At 38.9% G+C, this 16,234-nt stretch overlaps 1 protein-coding gene across 2 annotated transcripts in view; it reads right to left on the reverse strand.

Annotated features, from left to right (window-relative positions):
- Positions 1 to 16,234, reverse strand: part of NELL2 (neural EGFL like 2) — a 108,113-nt gene that overhangs the window by 67,104 nt on the left and 24,775 nt on the right. For both annotated transcript variants that reach the window (XM_053404684.1, XM_053404683.1), the window contains exons 4-9: positions 14,602 to 14,775; positions 14,382 to 14,478; positions 9,549 to 9,621; positions 9,310 to 9,392; positions 7,244 to 7,372; positions 5,374 to 5,476 (exon numbers count right to left, since the gene is read on the reverse strand). In XM_053404684.1, coding sequence (XP_053260659.1) covers positions 5,374 to 5,476; positions 7,244 to 7,372; positions 9,310 to 9,392; positions 9,549 to 9,621; positions 14,382 to 14,478; positions 14,602 to 14,775 — 659 coding nt within the window. The remainder of the gene's footprint in view (positions 1 to 5,373; positions 5,477 to 7,243; positions 7,373 to 9,309; positions 9,393 to 9,548; positions 9,622 to 14,381; positions 14,479 to 14,601; positions 14,776 to 16,234) is intronic.

The following is a 16,234-nucleotide window of genomic DNA, read 5'->3' on the forward strand; positions in this document are numbered from 1 at the left end:
TTACAGCGTTTGGCAGGTGAAAGAGGTGGTGGGTAATCAGATTGGCTCCAGGCTGGTGAAGCAATTGGATTCTAATTGGTCCCAGTGTTGGCAATGAGACTGGCTCAGGATCCAATGAATCCTGTGTTGTCACAGTCCAGCCTTCAGAATGCTGCTTTTGGGGACTACCTTCCAGCAGTGTCCACTGGGAGAGACATCACAAACAGGACTTCTACCCACACACATATTCTCCACACACAGATGGAGTGACACAAAGAAAGTTTGTGTCACTCCATCTGTGGCAGCCAGCTGAGCCAGCAAAAGCAAGCAAATGAGCACCACTCAATCCAACCCCTCCATAGCTCAATATAAGGGAAGTTAGCTTGAAGCCTTAGTTCAGAGTAAGTGTTGGTGGTAGTAGTATATTAATGGAAGGTATTTTGTTTTTAACTAAACTGGTTCAGAAACTACCTATTTTCTATATAATTTGGGTCTAGCAACTGTCACAAATATATTTGAGGGTAGACTACTGCACTGTGGGTATAGCCATGAAAAATAGTGGGAGTACAGTAGCACATTTCGGCAATCTGAGCTCCATAGGCATTTTGATGCCTATGCATAAAAGGAGGGGTAGGGGAGAGAAGAGAAGAGAGTGGCTACCCTGATTGCAAAGATCCTAGTTGTCTACATGGTCGTATTGGTTCTCTTCCAAGTCAAGCTTGTAGTGTTTCCAAATCAAGCTTGTAGCTGGGAGTACAGTATATGCTGAGTTTACTGTCATGATGCAAATTAATTTGGAGGGCAAAAGTAGGTTTGGCACACATTTGGGAACAGGGTTCATAAATAATTAAGCCATTGGATCTAGCCAATTTAGCTAGGGCATTACATTGGAGAGATTCTGTGACAACAATGGGACCAAGTCAACTCAATACCAAGTACTGTAGGTTTGATCAGTTGACTATGCAAATATAAAAACCGTAGAGGTTATATCTGGTAGTCAGCGTTCAAGCCACAGTCTCTTCATAGTTCATGCTGGAATCCTATATGTGTTTACCCAAGTGTGATACCCACTGAAATCAATAAAGCCTACTTCTGAGTAGGCATAATTAGGATTACACTGTTGTCTGCTTTTTCCTCTTAATCCGATAAGAGAGTTGAAACCCTTTATCAATTTTATCTCCACAATGGAGGAACTTCTCCATATTAGAATGCTTGACAAGTTTACTGCTATTCTTTGTAGCTTTTGCACAGCAACTGAGTAATAAGCAATTAGCACTGAACATTCCTGAACCAGTGGTAGGATGTGCAAGCCATTGCAGAGGCAAGCAGGAGAAGAACAAATGTTTTTTCCCCCTAGGGGAATACCACATCCATGTGCAGGTGAGTGACTTAAATTTTTCTGAACATTTAGTGTGACTTCATATTTTCAAAGGCCGTCTTACCACTCACTTATCCAATCTGCTCTTATAACATGTTCTAATTTATATGGACATTTCCTTGAGTGCTCTATTCCACTTTACTAGCCTCCATTACAAGCCTGCATTATGACTTTCTCAAAGACATCACGATTTGTTGTAAAGTATTGATCAAAGAAGTGCAGCCCAGGAAAGTCTGAATTCTTGGATGGCAAGTAGGGAAATAATGAAGCAGCTGCATCTCTTTTTGACACAAATAAGGCACTGGATAATGCCAGTGGCTTTGCTGCACCGCAAAAAAAAAAAAAAAGCATCACTGCAAAACTCAGTAGATTCACACTTCCACGACTAGTTACAGATGGGAGTCTGAAAAGCCATAAATGAGAAACACGCAGAGAAGGAAGTGAAATCTAGCAGCTTTGTCTGTAAGAAGCCTTGTAAAAAGGAATCTCATATGCAGATCTGCAACATTTTCTATTGAACTGTACAAAAATCTGGTGAAAAATGAACAATCAATGTGCGTAACTTCTCTTTTTGTTCTAACCTAAACCCTTCGTCTGATTCTAACCTATCATTTATAGACCCTTTTATAATTTCTGCTTTTCCCTACCATTTTGTAGTGATATGAAAAGAAAATGCTCATTTCCTTTACTGAGTTAATCATATCACAGCTCACCAAAGTGGTCATTATTTTTAGCCATTATTTCCACTGATCACTAAAGTAGTCTTCTGAGCACTGTGCACAATACAATTAAGCACAATTATTTGAATCTGTGTCAATTTAGTCCACTAAAGTCTAATAGAGCTAAACAGTCTTAAATCAAAAGGCATTTGGCTCAAATGCAACTTTACAGTGCTTAACTTTGGTTAGCCCATATCCAATGTATTTTGTTTTGTGTGAACTGAGGGATACAGTGTGTTTTGGCTATGAAATTATAGTAGACATATCTGATTCAAATAACTGATTGTTCTTTTCTTGTTGGTCTTGATACTTGGTCCCGAATTTCCTAACATTCCTCTTTTGCAGAATGCACAGCTTTATAGTTTGGTTCTCGAAGAACACTTTATGGATGAAGTAAGGCTATTTGATAACAAAGCATTCTGAAAACCAGACTGTCCTAATACACACACCTACCACCTCATTTCACAGGTGTAATTTCAAACCGCAAAATGTCAGGGTTTACTGTGTTTTGTGATAAAACACACCACTGATGCCTTTTTTATGAACTGGACCTTTGCTTCTTGCATTAAGGACTTCTCTAGTGGTTTGAAACCAGTTATTTAAAATGTTTCTCTAGGAGAAATGAAGCATACAGCTACTTCTCACAAGAAGGCAATGCAAACACATGCCTGCTGGGTTTTCTATCCTTAAACCAATGAACTTCCTGCAGCCTCCAAAAAGCATCTAATTTCACCTACATTTTTCCAATTACTCTGTCATCCTCAGCCTCTCTCTAGCTGCTGTTTTCTTTGGCTCACACATATACATTGCTCAATGAGGTTGTCTCCCACTGTGAATAGCCCTGTCTGACTAGATTGCCCATTCTCTCAGCTAGTTCACCTGCTGAAACACTATGTTGCACTCAGTGCCCCTAGACTCGCTTGCCCACCTGCTTATGAGCTTGAAAGATTGCAGCAAATATGATAAATTTCAGCATAAGTGCACAGAACTGCTACTGGGAATTTTATTTTATTCTAGAGCTATAGCTAATTATGAATACCTGTCTTCATACACAGGAGTAAAGCCCATCTGCTACTGAATTTTATGATTATAGACTACTGTATTCTGAGTTGTGGTATGATTCCACTGCCTTTGCCAGCACTGCAATGAAATCAAGAACTTATGCAGTCTGGAAGGAGATTGACAGCTGTAACAAAGATTACCTAGAAGGAAAATTCTGAAATATTGAAATATTTAAGGATTCGTCAGTGATATGAACTTGAAATTAGTTCAGAAATTCAGAAACAAGCCAATCACATTCAGTTAGGTAATTATATTCAATCTAGTTACTGCATCTCTGCCACTGGAGAATGATTAATTATTAGTTATTTCATATAGCAATTAATTATTAGTTATTTCATATAATCTTAGAGTTAGAAGGGATCCCAAGGGTCATCTAATCCAAGCTTCTGCAGTGCAGGAATCCCTCCCACAGCTGTCCCTGGGTGGGCTTGAACCACCAACCTTCTGGTTAACAGCCAGGTACACTGACCCACTGCACCACAGGAAGGCTCATCTTTTGAAGTATGGAGGAATCTGAATCTTATAAATGCTCAGGAGTTCATGTACCACTTAATTCTCAGAATAAAGTTTAATAGCCTGCTCATAGTACATTTACTTACATGATTCGTTATTTATTCATTACTGTTAGACACATCATTTGAAGTATCTCGGACTTTAAAAAAAATGTTGCATGTGCATGTATGAGTGCTGTATGCTAAATACAATAGGTTGTAGCCACTGCTAGTCCCACTCACAATAAACCCATTGATATTAATGGACATGACTAACTTTGATCCATTCATTTCAATGGGTCTTCTCTAGTAGTTGGGACTAACATTGGGTACAATCCAATAGCTGTAAGGTCTGGAAGCTGGATATTATATTATGTACATATACTTGTATATTACATACAGAAGATGCTGTCTCATACTATGTGAGACCCCTCGTCCATCAAGCTCAGCCCTGTCAACACTGACAGTGGATCTTCAGGGATTCAATGGGGAGGAGTCATTCCCAGCCCTACCTTAAAGCACCATGGTCTGAACCTGGAACCTTTTCCATGGAAAGCATGGAAGACACAGCCTTATGAAAAGATAATGGCTGGAAAAGCATCTTTGTTTAGTGTATCAATTGATTCTGGGCTGCTTCCTTTAAAGGAGTGTCAGCATTCACTGCATCCATTCACACATTTAGCAGCCTTACTAAAACACTTAATGAAAATGTCAGACAATACAAAAGCATTTTTAAAGACCATTTTGAGAACTTGCCTGCTAGAAGCATAACTGAAATAAGCAATGCTCTGATCTCTGTCACTTAATGCAAACTCTAGGGAGTTGGCACTGCACTGTTAGCTGCAGCTTCAACAGCAACTCACCCACCCCCTCCCACACACTTACACACCGAAACTCTTTTTAGTTGTGAAAGTCACATTTAATTCTTTGTGCTCCAAATGCATGTCTTCCCATAATTCATATGGATTGCACAGAGATTTAAAACTAAAATTGGTTACATTTGGCCATTTATTGGAAAATGTATATATTGCTTAGCATTTTTGGCATTTTTGCTTAGCATTCTGTATTTATAAAGTATAAATAACATGACATGCAAAGGAAAACCAGATTAACTGGAAGCCCATAAGTAAAACAGAAAGTCAGCCACTGGACAGGATAGGTACTTTCAAACATCCAAACAGACCTTGGTAAGAAACTGATTTTTAGGAAAAAATATCAAGCATTCAACAGATAGGGCTTTTGAATCTCTTTTGGGAGAGTATTCCACAGTGTTGGTGCTATAAATGAAAAAGCCCATTTCCAAGAGGTTTCCAGATGGCACTCTGCTGGCTGCAGTATGGCCAGCAAGGTCTCGTCTGATGATCGTAAAGATCAACATGAACCAGTGTAGGGGAGGCAGTCTGCTAGACAGCATGGTCCCAAGCTGTTTGGGGCTTTAATATGTCAATAACAAAACCTTGAACTTGGTCTGGTGGCGGATAGGCAACCAGTGCAGTAAGTAATTATGAAGAAAGTAATTACAGTCATAATCTAGCCATTAGTGCAAGTGTCATTGGTTTCAATAGAGAGCTAAGCGTATACCTTTATTCACCTGTTGAAAGAAATGGTATTCAAATGCTTATCTTTAAATAAATCATGCCTACAATATGGTCCCATCCAAGCTGGAGACTACTGCATAGGATGTAAGCTTTAGAAATGTTATAATGTTGAGACATCAAAACATCTATGAAAAACAACCACTTACGTTGGCATTCCTTGCAACACTTGTCATCAATATATGCAGGAGCAGAATTAAGAGGACAATCAGAAAGCGAGCAGATCAGTGCCTCACATTGAATAGTACCATTCTAGAAGCAACAAAAGGTTGTTTTGAAATAATTTGACAGAATATGGTCAGATAAATGGTCAGATAAATGGCTATTTTAAAAAGATAACATCTCATACCGAATACACAATTTTTCTTGTCTTGATTGTGAAGGTAGAATCAATATACTATATATATTTTTATATTTCTATCTACATAGATTTCTGATACACACATAACAGGTTCTTTATCTAGTGACAGCAATGCAATGTTGTCCTTAAAACTTATCATTTGCTATCCTGACATTCTGCCAGTTGAACAAATTGGAAGATTACTCTGAAGTATAAAAACACTATTGAATAAAACCTTCCCAATAATTTCCACAAGACAGCCATTATGCATGTTTAAAAATAATATCAGAGTCCTGTAAAAAAAGTTGCCTGCAATGAGGCATTCTTATAAGAAAGTGAGTTGGATATGTTCTGTATAAGCTGCCTTATTCTTTTCAATCTTGGAAATGCTTTAGTCACAAAATGCAGAGCAATAGTTGGTACTCTGTGAGCCCTCCAGAAGTTGCTGGACTTCAGTTCCCATCAGTCCTACCTAACATGGCCAATGGACAGGGATGATGGGTGTTGTAGTCCAGCAAATATGTTGAGCCCAAAGGTTTCCCACTCCCGTAGAGCATTCCCAAACATGAGAATGGCATAGAGCAGGGTGGTCCAGCACATGGCCCAAGGACCTCTTTTGGCGTCACTCAGCAACATTTGACACACACACCCTGCAGCCCTCATGCTGCCTTCCCAAAACCAGGTAAGCAAGGCGCTGGGCTTTGGGGAAGCAGGCCTGAAGGCTCTGACAATGTCCTAGAGTCCTCCAGCCTCCTTCCCAAAGCCTTTTAGCACTCTTACATCTTTGGAAAGGAGGTGGGATGGCTCTAGGACCCTGCCAGATCCTTGTGCCTCCTTCCCAAAGCCTGGCACCTTGCTTAGCTGACTTTGGGAAGGCAGCACAAGGGCTGGAGGGGCATCAAATTTTGGCCTCACTCCCTTGCCCCAACGACAAGGCATTGTGTGGCCCAATTGGTATGAAAAGCATAGAGCTTTGGATTGTGGTTAAGGTATTGCACTTCAACACCACATTTATATGCCACTTCATCCTGCTTCATCCTGCATTTTTTTACTGTTTCCAAATACTTTAATTGCTCGAAACTGGATGAGAGGTTTCTTTTCCAGAAATATGTTTTTATTAAATAAAACAGAACCCTAAAAACAGACACACTATACTTCAGAAGTGGATATGTACTTTCTACCTGATCCAAAGACCATAGTTTATGTATTTCTTTTGCACCGGAGCCATGATATATAAACTCATTTTGTCGCACATAAATTTAACCTAGTTGAACACATTTGAGTCCTTTTCAAGGGCCCCTCATTATATAGCCCTAGCAAACTAATGGGCAATATGCCTTCCTACTGGACTGTGCCACAACCTGAGCCTTGAGCCCACTGTTCAGTGTAACATCAGTCAGAGAAAAGATATGCCTGGTCATGCCAATCTTCCTTCATAACACTTCCTTTCGCCTTCCAGCGCTGGGCATAACAGTTCACCCCCACCCCCCACATAGGCAAGAGCCAGATTTTTTCTACAGAACATGCAACATAATGCATAAAGAACAATGTAGGTAAGTAAATTCATTCCAACACAAATTTATTTTTAATCTGACAGCTTTTCATGTCTAAAATGCATAAACATTTTCAGCAGGCTGCATAACCAGGTCCCTGAATTTCTACGCAATTTACAGCCATACCATGCATGTGCAGTTCTTACAGCCATCTGTCCATGATTCAAATTCCCTGTAGGTTGCACCCTTCATAGTGCAGGTTCTTTCACAATAGCACTGATCCAACCTATTCATCCTCTGCTCAGCTCGGGACAACTAGGTACATGTTGCACAGAGAGGGACATGTTAACTGTGAAAAGGCTTACCTAAAACTATAACAACAATTTAAGCCATCCTGTATCATCAAGCACTACTGAAGCCAAAAAAGGAAATTGTGAAATATGGAAACAAATATCCAGACACTTAAGAACAAAAATGCAAAGTTTGAATATAATTCACCTCATCTTAACAACTCAGAATACGGCTGTAAGAATGACTGTGTGTTTTATCCCTTAGTCTAGATATAAATGTGTGCATTTATCTCTCTTGTGCTTATGGGCTGCCCCATTAATTCCAATGGAGCTATCTATGGAATGAGCATACAGATCTCTTCTATGGAAAAGACTTCCTTTGAGAATAGCATTTCTCCACATATGTGTTTTTTATCTGAATGCATTCAGAAAATTACAGATAATAAATAGATTGTTTTGATGATAATTGCAACCCAGAGCCATATGTGGCAACTGGTTTTTAATGCATAGTGCTTGTGGTGATCGATGTTAGTTTGAGATATATTCACAGCTCTGGCATTGGGGTATGATTGCTTAGAGGGAACTTAAGTGTAAATATCATGGAGGATAAGTCTATCCATTGCTACTAGACATAATGTAGATTATGCTCTGCCTCCATGGTCAGAGGCAATGTGTTTCTGAACACTAGTTGCTGTTCTCAGATCTTGCTGGCATGTTTCACACAGGCATCAGTTTGGCCACTGTGAGAACAGGATATCACAGATGCTGAACTCCATAGGCCATTGGCCTGATCCCTCTATCTATCTATCTATCTATCTATCATCTATCTATTTCAATACATTTCTGTTCCGCCTTTCCTCCAAGGAGCTCAAGGTGGCATACATTGTTCTCTTAGTTCCCATTTTATCCCCACAACAAAGCTGTGAGGTGGGTTAAGCTGAGACACTGAGTGGACTAGGGTTACCCAGCGAGCTTCATGACTGAATGAGAATTTGCACCCTGACTTACTGGGTCCTAGTCCAACATTCTAACCACTGCACCATAATGTTGTACATTCCTGAGGTGATGACAATACCTACACTCTAATATATCATTATTATTATTTTGGTTATGCGCTTATTCATTTTAAAACTTTTAGCAGGAATGTTCCTCCACAATGAAACTTTTAGCCCTTAGCAAACTTTTGATGTATAATTTTCGGGACATAATTAAGTAGTTGCAGGTATTTCATGTGTAGTAAAATTATTATCACATTAACATAGACACAACATCCAGGAATGCTGCTTTGCGCACTAAAAATATAAGAAGGTCAAAGGGTTTCAGGAGCACCTTGAAAATGTTTTGTGCATCTCCCATGTTATAATACTAATATTGCATTTGTCTTAATCAAGAATTATAAAGTAAATTACTAACTAAGACATTCTAGCATCATACATAAGACAGTAATTAAAATTATATTAACCTAGAATTATATTAATCTAACAGCCACTAATCCCATAGGTAACCTCAACAACAAATCTTCATACAGTGGTACCTCCGGTTGTGGACGGGATCCGTTCCGGAGCTCCAGTTGGATCCCAAGGTTTTCACAACTGGAAGTGCTTGTTCTGCGCATGCGTGCGGTGTGGTTGAGCACTTCTGAACATGTGCATGCAGCAAAACCCGGAAAAATACTTTGGGGTTTGCCATGTGCGTATCCTGAAGGATACGTAACCAGAGGTGCTCATAAGTAGAGGTATCACTGTATGCCAATCAGTGGTTCTGAATATTTTTCATTGATTTTGGTTCAGTTTTTTATTCAAAGAACAAATAAATATTTAGCAAAGTGTTATACAAGAGTCCATAAAAATATACATATGTGCATTCATATGTACAAGTCCCTAAATAGAGCAATGGTTCCAGCAATTTACCCCAACCCACACACAAAAAAGCAAAAATAACAGCAACCTGAGAACTTGTTACCTTTGCAGAGGTTTTGGCTAAAATATCTTGCAACTCCATAATTTTCTGCACAAGCCCATGGAAGTCATTACACGTTGGGCATGCTGAAATTACAAACACTAAATTTGTCAAATTGTACTTAGGCCAAGTCTGCCAAAACACATTGATTATCAATTGAATCTCAAGAGAGATCTTGCAGGATAAATATTAAACAAAGTGCATCTCATTGTTTCTTATGGTAGAAGAAGTAGCAGACTTACTGCGATTAAGATCTGGACACTGAGAGATAAATCCTTGAGGCATGACAAGTAATTGCACATCTTGCATTATGCCCTGCACAAATGGGGGTAGGGGAAGAGAAAGGTTATGTTATTTTTTTGTCTGTCAGCATTATATTAGAAAGTTAGCATTTCCATGTGAAACATTTTAGCGCACAAAATAGGTATACTTCACCCACAAAAAGCAGTTTCCACAAAATTATTATATCTTGCTCTCCTTCACTGTATCATTAGGAGAGTAGAGTAGAAAGAAAATAGCTGTACATGTACACACTGATACATACATATGCATTCAACCATTTTCAGAGACTTAAGATTAAATGTCAAGGTGTAATTAAGCAGCAAGAGACTAGTTGCCGTGACTTTGCCATTACTTTTATTTAGTCACTGAACGAAAGCTTTCAAGTGACCTTTAAAAACAATTTTAAAATAATTTGTACTTTCACTGAGTTTTAAGATACTCATTTAAATAAAATTTGAAAAGCAAGAGTACAAGTCACAACTATGATATTGTACTGCAAAATTTCCATTCATGTCAATGTAGTTTAAGCAGGAGATTTTTATGTTAGATTGTGCACCAAGTCATCAAGGACCTCGTTAGCAAAACTTCATAAATCAGCTACAAAAAAAAACCTGTGCGAGCAGGTACTGAAAACTGCAAGTAGATGGTGCAATTCATACTATATATGTGTTTTGTGATTCTTTCTACACTCTACAAGGTTGTCTGGGGTTTAGGGTGGGAGGGATAGAGTCTGCAAAATCTGACATTTCATTAAAGAGGCATGAGATTTAGGTCTAAAAAGTAGGCACCTTAACTTATGCGGTATCTTTTCATTGTCATTACCCCTCTATACTTCAATTATTTTAAATGGTTAATACATCCATTCACCTATATGCTTTACCAAGTTTGCCTGTTGATTTATTTTAATATATGCTAGGAGTAGCTGTCTCATTTCTTTTTTAAAAAAAATGATCTCACATGCACAAAACAGCATATAATCATAAAAATAGTAAAATATTATCCCAGAACTCTGTGAACGTAATCTATCATTTCAGACCTTGCTTTCATCTCAAGCCCAGATCCCTTTCTTCAAAACAAAACAAAAACCTTCATGTTCATTGCTTTTATCTGTGAAATTTGGTGTTTATCAAGAAGGAACAAATAAAAGTCCAAGGCTTTAGTTCTAGGAGAAATATATATCCATGTATGGAAAAACCAGAACAATGAGGGACAGAAGTGAAATGGAAAGAAACAAAAACCGTGACCAGAGTGTTGGACTGGGCAGTTAAGTGTATGAGGGCCATGACTCAAGGGCGAATTCACTCAGCTACTTTTTACACCTTTAAAATATGCAGGTAATCCAGCAGAGTAGCAAAGGTCACTATGTACTCAAATGTGGTCATACAAAATTAACTTCTATATATTTCCAGATGAACATAGTATTGCATCCCTAGGGGAGTGAAGAACCCAGAGGCGAACCCAGTAAGCAGTGTTTTTCCCATTTCTCTGGGCAGAACAATAGCCTAACCAATGAACCCTTTCCCAAGTAAGCCAGCGGTGAATCAATTCCTAGACATAAATCATTCTTCTGGTTTCTTAGTATTTTCATCTCTTCAGTCAAAGGCAACCCATAAGTATGCCAAGGGAAGTTCAATCAATACTATCAATTAATTTGCTCTGGAATTAGCAGACCCTGGCTATCATGTAGGCCTTGCGATTCCAGTTCAAAGGATGCTGATGAAGAACAGTCCTTCCTCCAAAGGCAATGAACAGACCATATTCTCCTGATACAGCCAATGAGTTTATACTCAGAATTTCCAGTGAGAAGAAAAATCCATTTAAATATTTATTGTGTTTCCTCCCTCTGAACATTGTTTCCTATTCTGCAGGAAGGCAAGGTGAATGCTCTCCTGGTTCTGTGCAGTGGAGAAAGCTTCTAGTGCCTTACATCAAGTCCAACCCAATGAAGGGTGAAAGCTGCTGCCTTCAGCCTTCTTGTCTCTAACCCCCTGTAGCCGCATTTCTCTCAATGGAATATTTTTAATCTCTGGCCACTAGAGTGTGCTAAAAAATTGAAAACAAAGAAAAGATCCAGAAGGAAATAGAAAGGCAAACTGAAAAGCTTATGTTCCCAGTTCAATTGCTCTCAAACAGTAATACGACTGGAGAAATGGAAAGCTTTTTAACTGCAGCAACTTTGAGATATTCTTTTGAAGCTGGAATTACTGTTCCTTTGCAGTCCTGGCTCATCCCATGCCTAGAAAGCACGAGTCCATGAGATTTTTTGTTTGCCCCACCACTTTCCCTGGGGAAACCCACTCTTTACTGCTGAATCTGAGCAACCGTCAATCTGTGGAAAAACCTGATTTGGATTTGCTCCAATTCAGCAGTACAAGGCAGGTTTCGGGGGGGGAGGGGGGACAAGCAGAAGTATGGACAAGCCCTCAATCACTTGTGCCTGCCTACTGTCCATGGTGGGGGAAGAACCCACCTGAAGAGGGTGGAAAGCCTATGTGGATAAGCACTTCCCAAATACATTATGAATATTCATATTCAGTCTGCCCAGTTCTGAAAGAATGACTAATAATACAGACATTTACAAGGTTTAGTGTAGCAGAAGGCTTGCTAAGAGATGAAAATATGCCAACTGGAAATAATCTAGTTTACTTAGCGAGGATTGCTTTAGAAGCACAATGTCCATGCATATTTTCTCAATAGTTTATAAAGAGCTTATAAAGGAATGGTGCTCTCTCAAGGAGATAATACCCAAAGCATGAAAGACTTTAAAAGTCAGAACCAGAGTCTTGAACTGGGCTTGGAAGCTAATTATGAATGAGTGAAGCTGCCAAATAACTGGTTTTATTCCTGTCTCCCTAATCTATTAGCCACAAATGGGGTCAGGGTTCCACGCACAGCCCTACCAAATACTTCTCCTGGAATCTGCCATCTGCAGTGGGGGCCTTGCTGGTAACCTCACCATCATGATTTAATCTACACTTATTTTGGAGCAGATCTCTAAACTGAGAAATTGGAAAAATAATTAAAATAATAATAAAATAACCCGACAATATCAGTTGCCTTGCCAGCAGCTGTGCCTTGAGCAAATTGCAGCAGAAGCCAAAGTAAACGTACTTTGAAGTAAGTCCAATTAATCTTCTGTATAGTACAGTGTCCTAAGGTTTGCAACCTAAGTAACCCTTTAAGGAAAAACAAGAACAAATTCTGGATGTCTACAGGTCTGGAGCTTTCCTCATCCTGTTTACCCTTTTCCTCCTTCACTTAACATCCAGTCTGAAGAAGAATTCTGAGGAACCCAAAATTTGAATGTGATGGTGAGTCAGAGCATTCTCAGTATTGGCATTCCACTGAAATGCCCTCAGCTTGCCTCATGAACGGTTGGTTTCTGCCCAGTCTGAGTACATATTTATTTGTGCAAGCATTTGGAAATAAACTGAATTGATCAGGTCCTGAGCTACTGATAGCTGCTGTTTGGACTGATGGTGTGTTTTAATGATTTCCAATTGTTTTTCATTTTAATGTATTGTTTTGTGATGATAATGCCATGCTACTGTAAATATTGTATGCCAACCTGGGATAATTGTTGGTGAAGGGCAGCCAATTAATTAATTCATGTAGGCTGTGGTACTACTCTCAAAGCAACGTATGAAAGCCAATAATGGTACTTCTTGCACAGAAAGCTGTGGGCTCAACATATGCCCAGATGTAAGCAACAATCTCTTCATGTGCTACTCCATATCAGCATCTTTCCTCTGTTCAACATGCAGAATGATCTACAGTCCTATGCACACATTATTCAGGTTTAAGCCATACTCAAACACAGAATGGAAAAGGGCAACATTTTTAGCCCCACCTGATGTCAGGGAGTTTGGGGGTTTGTTTGTTTTTAAGCCATGCACTGAACATGGTTGTTTGCATAGGAAGGCAACTGCATGAGCACCTTCTACCAGGTAGAAGACACCTGGTTGTGCAGGTATTCCAATCATGCTGATTCCATACGTACAAGGAGACAAACTTTGGCCTTTTTATACAGACAATTGTGCTCTGTGCGCAATTGTTTAAAAGTGGGGGTTGCTAAAATAGCAGCCATACCCCATTCTGTACTTGAGTATGCCTTACATCTGAGTAATGAGTGCCTAGAGCTTATGCATTAGAGAACAGTGTTTTCATTACAGAAGTACAGCATTAAAAAAAAAAAGTTTCCAAATTCCCCTGTTCTGTCCTTCTTTCTTCTATATTCTTAGACCCTTCTGTATTGGTCACCTTATCAGATACAAAATGCCATATTAGATTTTGTTGACCTGACTCAATATGTTATCTTAGTTCTTGCATTGCTTATATTCACACGGCTGCATAGATGTGAAACCAATCAACACTGAATACACACTATTGCAAAAAGTACTGTTTTTTCTGGGCAAATAAATGACTTTTAGTTCCAGGTCAGGCTCATTGATATTTGCAAGTCATTATATTACATTTACAGAGAGGAAAATAAAATGTTGACAATTCTTATTTAACACAAACACCACCAGTGCACTAGTAAACAAACAAACAAACAAAAACATAGTTTTCAAGTACTGACTTGAGCAATAAAGCTACAAATGCACTCTTTGGCCTGATATAGCACCCCCAAAATGTAACTGAATGATCAGCCAATTCAAATGAAATGTAGTGCAAATCTTGAAATCAGAGATACGAGTGCCCCAAGTTCACATTCATTTGAGATAACTTCTACAATCTATGTAGAAGATCCTAACTTTAAAATTAAATATATATGTATATGGAGAAAAACATACCTTGAAGTAACCATGTGCACTATTCCTTTGTCCCAACCAAAAGGTTGTGCCAACAGGTAAATCCAGATAAGGCTTTTCCACCACTCTCTCATAAATTCTGTTTTTAAATGAGAGAACAGGAGCAAAGTAAAAAAGAACAAGAAATTACTTTCATACTATCCAGTAATGATCTAAAATGCTGCAGCACTTTCAAGTAATTGAAACACAACTCTTCACTTACTTATTGCAGTCTACATGCAAAATGAGGTGTGATGCACTGATTGCTAAAGAGAGCCTGTGCCACTTGTCATCTGCCAATATGTAAGGAAACACTTCCGTATGTGAGCGATGGCTTCCTGAACGGTAGTGCAATCTAATTTCATTTCTATGGCCGCTGCTTTCTAGTTCCAAGTACCTGCACCAGAAATGGATCATCAATTCATGAAGCAATGTTAATAAGGAGGAAACAGAATTCATACTGGTTTATAAACAGAAAGGAGAGAAAATCCAATTTATACATTATTCACATCTAAGGCATGATTTTGTTGCCTCTTGGATGGGGTCCCACTTTTAGCCCTTCCCTGATGTGATGTCTTCTTCTTCCTCCAACCACAGCACATTGCGCACAGTTGTCTGTACAGAAACTGCAATGAGCAAGCTCCTGCTTTTGAGTAGGGCCTCTGCCATGATTATGATACATGAAGATGCCTCCATCGTGCAGAGCCCCTATATATGAGCAAGACACCATGTGTTGGGTTTTCTTTACGGACAACAGGCTTTCAGTGTGACAGCCCCCATTTTGTGGAACAACATTCCTGTTGATTCCAGTATTTGTACAGTGGTACCTCGGGTTAAGTACTTAATTCGTTCCGGAGGTCCGTTCTTAACCTGAAACTGTTCTTAACCTGAAGCACCACTTTAGCTAATGGGGCCTCCTGCTGCCGCCGTGCTGCCGGAGCACGATTTCTATTCTCATCCTGAAGCAAAGTTGTTAACCCGAGGTACTATTTCTGGGTTAGCGGAGTCTGCAACCTGAAGCGTATGTAACCTGAAGCGTATGTAACCCGAGGTACCACTGTATTTCCCTTTATTGAAATATACATATATAGTAAAAAATCTCCTTAGAAAAGCAGCACCATATGCCTTTCTTTTATTTCTGCACTTCTCTCTTCAAAGAAACATTCCCAGCTAACAGGAAAATTCAGGCATTTCTGACTTGTTTTGCACACCTAGCAAAGTGCATTTATTTTCTCTTCAACATTCAAGGTGTCTCAAAGCACTCTAGTCTTTGTATTAATGAACACTTAACTGAAGTCAGCAACAAAAGTTATGCATGCAATAATTCTTTGTTCTGTGGCCAATTTTTATTGCACTGGCAAGAAGTCAAAACCAACTGAATATATATATATCTGCAAACAAAATAGTAGAGTTGACAGAATATATGCCAATTGAATTACCTCTTTTATCACCACAATCTTAAAAGGATTGAAATAAGGCAATTTTTAATGAAACAAAACAAGACAGTGATAGAATAGGCCAAAGCACTCTTCACATCTTAATTATCTATTTATTTAAAATTAACATGTGAAACAATGCAAAATTAAGCAGAACTATTCATAACTCTGAGCGCTAACAACAGAGATATGGCATTACAACAAAATAATCTAGCCCCTTTAATTGTGTTCACATGAACTAGTAGTGAATTATCTACAGGAGCAGTGCATAAAACATGCACCTCTCAGTCTGACTGAATGGTGAATGAGCTCCTATACCCCTTGAATAGAATATAGCTTCATGGATTATCATGGCTGTGCAATAGTATCAATGACTCCTGAACTAATCTTTCTATTTAAAGCAGAGGTGCAGAATCTTCT

The sequence above is a fragment of the Podarcis raffonei genome, chromosome 10 (assembly GCF_027172205.1).
Source record: "Podarcis raffonei isolate rPodRaf1 chromosome 10, rPodRaf1.pri, whole genome shotgun sequence".
In the NCBI taxonomy this organism is placed as follows: domain Eukaryota; kingdom Metazoa; phylum Chordata; class Lepidosauria; order Squamata; family Lacertidae; genus Podarcis; species Podarcis raffonei.